Source organism: Pterocles gutturalis, unplaced genomic scaffold (genome assembly GCF_000699245.1).
Source record: "Pterocles gutturalis isolate BGI_N339 unplaced genomic scaffold, ASM69924v1 scaffold26907, whole genome shotgun sequence".
NCBI classification, from domain to species: Eukaryota; Metazoa; Chordata; class Aves; order Pterocliformes; family Pteroclidae; genus Pterocles; species Pterocles gutturalis.
In genome coordinates this window covers 1-5,727 of record NW_010113572.1, presented here as the reverse complement: position 1 = coordinate 5,727, position 5,727 = coordinate 1, and the positions used below count along the sequence as shown (strand labels likewise).

Here is a 5,727-nt window from a genome sequence, read left to right as displayed (position 1 = left end):
CAGTATCACTGTGTATCACTCACAAATACTTACAAATACTATATTTGTATATAGTATTATTTTCAATATTATTGTAGTTTAGTTATTAAATTGTTCTTGTCTTGACCCATGAGTCCTTTTTTCCCTTTACCCCTTTAATTCTCTCCCCTATCCTCTGGTGGCAGGGATTGGGTGAGTGAGTGTGTGTGAGTTGGCCCCCAGACTAGGGCAAACCCATCACAGTGCCTGTGCTTGTGCTTGCAAGCAGTGTTAGCTAATAAAGAACACAGATGCTCTTCCCCTCCTCACAACCTCGCTTTAACAAGGTACTTGAAGAACTACTAGGATTAGTTGTTACACTCAAAAGGTAAATGCATAACATACACACATCCAGGCTCTGAGCTACTGTCAGAAACATTTTACATTCAGAGGACTCTGGGCAGGTTCTACGTCTCATGCAAAGAGTGTAAAGTTGCATCAAAGGAGCAATATTTTATACCTACCTTCTTGAAATAAATACAGAAACCCAAGGCAAGAGCAGAAAAGTCAGCCCCACTTACTGCCTATTCCCAATGGACCTGAATAATGGAAACTGAAACAATCCTTCTTTCACCAAAATTATTTCCAAAAATTGAAGTGAGAAGTGATTGAGTAGGTTTAAAATTAATTTTTTCTAAATAAAAATACTAAAAAAAAAAATCTCCTGGGGGAAAACTTCTACACCCAGTTTTACATGGGGAGAAACCCTAACATTATAAAATCACTCAAAAAGAGGGTTATGTTCTGTAAATGGCAAGTCCCTCACTCTTAACTGCAGTATCACAAATGCGATGCTATAATAACAGGAGATAGAAGGGTTTGAACAGTGCTTGGATTGCAAAGTAATAATAATGATATAGTACTTTCCAAAATTGCCTGAATAGTGTGAAATATACCACAACCTACAGGGTGAGTTATAAAAGTGGCTGCTTTACACTGGGTGTTACCAACCTCTTTTGTCACTGCCAGAGAATAACTATAGCTCCCTTTGGGATGAAAGGTTCTATAGAAAGGAAAGGTATCATTACAATCATTACTATTATTATTGAAATGCAAAACCTGGGAGTAATAAGCAAGTATACATGAAATTTCACAGTCATCCCTTGAATGTATCCTATTAATGCAACTCAAATGCAGCATTTCTCTCCCCTACCACACACCAATTGCCACAAGAATGGGGAAATGACCCTCCCACAGGTGTCCTATAGAAGCTGCATGCTTTTCTAAAGAACAGGGTTTGTGTTCGAATGTACAATGCATAATAAACCTCAAAATGCAAAATCCTGGAAGATGGGAAGAGGACAAGTGGTCATTCTCTGCAAGCCACTTGGGACGCCCAGCACTCTGAATTTCACACTGATGCTGGAGTCTGTGTCTGCTCTGAGGAATCACTAGTGACATCAAAATGCAGCATCAGAAAAATCTTCTTCAAGTCGATATTCTCCACACAAAGTAATCATTTATGAGGGCTCTTCAGACTTTAATCAGACAAATTTCCAGCCAAGTTCTCCTATCAAATCCTTTTGAACTCAACCAGTATTTTGTGGGCGCCTCCAGAAGGGCCAGGACACTCCTCCACCCTGAAAGGTGCAGCCTGTGCCTGTGGGCCACCCCTCTGCCCTGTGGGACACGGGGACCCTCTCAGACTGCCCGCAACTCCAGAGCCCTGCCACAAACCAGAAACAGCTGCCTCCTGTCTATCTATATTTTTCACCAAAATTAACAATTTTTCTGAGGAGCGTTCTTAAAGCATAATACGGGGAGGGGGGGAGGGTAACAAATGGGCAAAAACTTCCCAAAATCAGTGGTTCAACTGAGCTGACAACTGGCTGTGATTTCAAGATAGACTGAAAAGGCAAAATGAAATCATGTAAGCGGAATGGGCAGCTCTTCCCACGCTGGCGATTGCTGGGCTCCCGAGAGGCTCTCCCAAGTGCTTTACAGGGCTCATGCTGCAAAGCACTTGTTTGTGTGTCACCTTCCTCTGCCTTCAGTTTTGTGGGAAGAACTGCAGTTTTTATCAGCGAAGCACAACTGCTTCATAACAACACCAAAACAGTCCATGAGGGATTTGAGAGAGTCTCACTCAAAGTGCTGACAGCGTGCTTGGTTCCTAAAGAAAACATAGTCCCCGGCACCTTAGACTCGAATCCATATTGTACAGGGTTACTTACTTTCATTAAAACTTCAAAGTAACCTTCTGCATTCCCTGGGCTAATCGGAGTATAGGCTCGCTGGACCTCCAAACCATTCACCACTCCTCTGAGGAGAGAAATACAGGAACTCACTGTGACTTGGGTCATTGACTGGCATTGCCAAACTTCTGCAGTTCCTGGGGACACGAGGGAGGCAGCCAGTCCCCTTCCCAGGGGCCCAGCCTGTGCACAGACGTAAAACATTTCCCTTCCAGAGGTTAAACTCCAGGGGGAACATAATGGCTAAATGCACCTTTTGTTTTCCCGGTAGTGGCCCCAGCTGTACCACATATTCAGCTCTTGGACACACCCCTGGAAGGATGTTTGAGCCGTTTTGTGAGAAACAGCCAAATACTTAAGAGTGGCAAAGGAGGAAGAGAAAGTCTTCCATGGTAAGTTTGCTATCGCTTTTGGGCAGGGGTCTGCTCTCCTTTCAGTGTTCAGACAGCATCTGGTAATTAAATAATGAAAGCTAGGGCACAGCCTTGACCTAGGTCTCATCAATATACACTGTATTTTCTTGTAAGTCTTCTCTTTCCACAGAATACATCCACCCTGCTCCTTACTACTGACTACAGTAATTGATTGAAGCGACCGAACCTTTTCCTCTGCTGCATTACGAGGGATGGCTGAAGGGAGAAGCGTGAGCTTTCAGCAGCCAGACAGTGGTATGCATCAGCCGTTAGCGCACAAATAACGTCAACAGATACAGATCAATGGCATCATAACACGACTCTTTCTATCTGGCAATGATCACCACAGATGGCTGAGAGACACATAAACTTTTCCCAAGTGGCTCCTTTCTGGTGAGCAATAAACTACACCGGAGGATTGTTTTGCTAGAAATCAGTCAGGAAATGCCTGGATCCTGGGGGTTACACCCCAGGGGCTGAGTTACCCCAACTTACAGACCTAAACCTCTGAGCTCTGGGGTAAATGCAGCTCCTTGTCTTCATTCCAGCTGGAGTAAATCATCTGTTGTAACATCTATTCTTTGAGTCTTTCTTTTGGCAAATGGATTTTCTTAATCACACCTAGTTCTTTCTGACCCACTGACGCAAGGATAATGCTGAGGAAAAATACAGCTTTGGAATGGCTTTTACCATAAAATTAGTAGAGCTAGCGAGCTCACAAGTTCTTTCATCTGTGTCATTGTGGAGGTATAGAAATTATGATTTTCCTGGTATGAAGCCTTTGTCTATTGACAAAAACCTACGTATTAGGTTACATAATGCAGACTGTTTAACTAGAACAGAGAACAATACCTTAACACGATATGTTGTCCTAAACTCAATCGCAGACTGCTATTTCCCGGTAATTCAAATTTGTACTGGTAGGTGTCCTCTGTTAGCTGCTCCACCGAGCTTATGTTGAATGCAGTAAATGTATCTGGGTTCAGTTCTGAATTATTGCTCTGCAAGAACAACAATAAATAATTACTTGGTTAGATGGTGTCTTTCATTATTTCATTTTTCTTTGGAAGCAAACGTGTGTGCTAATTTAGCGCCAGAGATACTCACGACTCCAGAAGAACGCATATTAAATGCTGGGGCCCAGCACAAATTTCAGCTCTCTGCTGATTCATTATCGTGTTCTGCGGCACGCACTTTGGGATCTCGCATTTTCCCCTCCCCTTTTTAAATTACACTTTTTACACCTTACAGCAAGGTCATCCCATTATGACTCACTGCAATCATTTTCTCACGTCTGCAAACAAACAGAAATAAAGAGCTGAGTGCTGCTTTGGGGGCAACTTTGAAACCCACTGATGACCACTGAGGACAGGAAATACTGTTCGCTGTTTCAACGCTGATCATTTTTGCTTGACCCAGCATAGTTAATCTTATGTAAAAGGGCCCTGATAAGCTTAAAATTACGCTCTGAAGACAACTCCTCCACCACACACAACGCAGCATTTTTCCATCCTCAAATTCTAAGAAACAGGAAGAGATTAAAAAGGTCAGGAAAATGGAGCTTCTCCCAGAAAATTGTCAGCAGAGAAAACTGTCATTCTTTGTACCTTTCACCCATTCCCACTTTCCAGAGAGACCGGCTCTGGCTGCAGGGGGACCCCAGCAAGGAGAAGCTGCAGACCCAGGGCTGTAATGTGACACCGGTGCAAACTCGACTCTTGGAAAATCACATTACAGCAGGGAGAGAGCGGGCAAGGGGGAGGGTGGCTGCGAAGGCAGAGTTTGGGGAATTGCATTTACAACCTTCTCTTAAGGCACCGCTTTAATCTATTGCTGTGTCCCTCACCCATCACCACAACCCCACACGCTAACAAGTACGATCAAAGTGCTGGCTCTAGGATGTGATTAAGATAAATTGACCTGCTCCTTCTTTTCCATGAGGAGGCTTTTGTCTTGCTTCGCTTTGGCCCTTTCCCATTGCGCGAGCTCCTTCTCATACACATCGTAGATGCAGGGTTTGCAGCCGCTGCCGCAGCACTGGGATGGAGAAGGTTCCTGGGGTTTGAGAGCCAGCCACTCATCCTCATTTCCACTCATTGTCTGCAAAACACAAGCCCTGCATCAAAAACAGCATGATGAAGAGCTCCACGTGCTAACCAGCTGAGCATTATTTGGAGGACTGAGAAATCTCTCTCGAGCATCTTGTATGTGTATCTCAGGGGGCTCTGAAAACCTGCGAGCTGATCCGGTGCCTGCAACGCTCTATTTTCGTCCAAGTGCTCACTGCCTCTGCATTGTCCGGTGCGGGAATGCCAGACAGCGCAGCCACGGGCCCAGGGCTGCACAGCAGACCCCAGCCCAGCCTCAGGCTCTGCTTCCCAGCCTGGCTGCCTACTCAAAGCTCCCTCCAGCACCTGCAGGCACGCACTTACTCTTGCTCATTCTGCTGTGGTGATTTCCAAAGAAAGAGCAGCCTGGTCACCCAGAGCACAAACATCTTAAAAATCTGCAGCTCGGTTAATGAGAACAGATAACCTCAACTGCCAAGATGTGGCACTGCTTTAAAATGGGGGAAAGGCAGCAAGCTAACAGTGGGTTTTAAAACCACAAGACTAGAGAAAACATGGTAAACTCACAGGAAAATTAATGAGCACTTTGGTTATGAGCAGATTTGAGTCTGGCTTTAAATGCAAACATGTAGGAAAGAGCAAAAAGCACATACAGCATGATTTTTATTCCTTACCGCTACCTTTGGTTCAGACGGAGCTGTACCTAGTGAACGCTCCTCAAACCCAAACCAAGATGCCGACCTCTCAGGGACTCTGCTATTTTTACCCACCGCTTGGCTTACCACTGTTCCTCAAGCCCTGGTGTCTGTATTTCCAACAAAAGGAGGTGCAGAGGAAATTACAAAGCCACGGGTGAGGAGACTGAGGAAGAGAACACTTAGCACCTAGAGCAGCTTCATTTTCAAGGTGAACTAATTAACTCACCTTCATCCCTGCAACACAAACACGCTTATTCTAAGGTTGGCGGGGGAAAGATGAGTGAACCAAAGGCAAACAAACATGTCTGGCTTTCCACCGGCCCTGTGCCCCCAG

The 5,727-nt window shown here is 44.8% G+C and overlaps 1 protein-coding gene across 1 annotated transcript; it reads right to left on the bottom strand.

Moving 5' to 3' along the window:
* Positions 1 to 2,192: 2,192 nt before the first annotated feature.
* Positions 2,193 to 4,723, bottom strand: LOC104462573 (NADH-cytochrome b5 reductase-like; the record flags this gene model as incomplete). The annotated part of the gene is made up of 3 exons (XM_010074561.1): positions 4,547 to 4,723; positions 3,479 to 3,627; positions 2,193 to 2,280 (listed from the first exon to the last, which is right to left on the bottom strand). Coding segments are annotated over exons 1-3 (414 nt in total), but the record flags the coding sequence as incomplete, so codon positions are not given.
* Between the last annotated feature and the right edge of the window lie 1,004 nt (positions 4,724 to 5,727).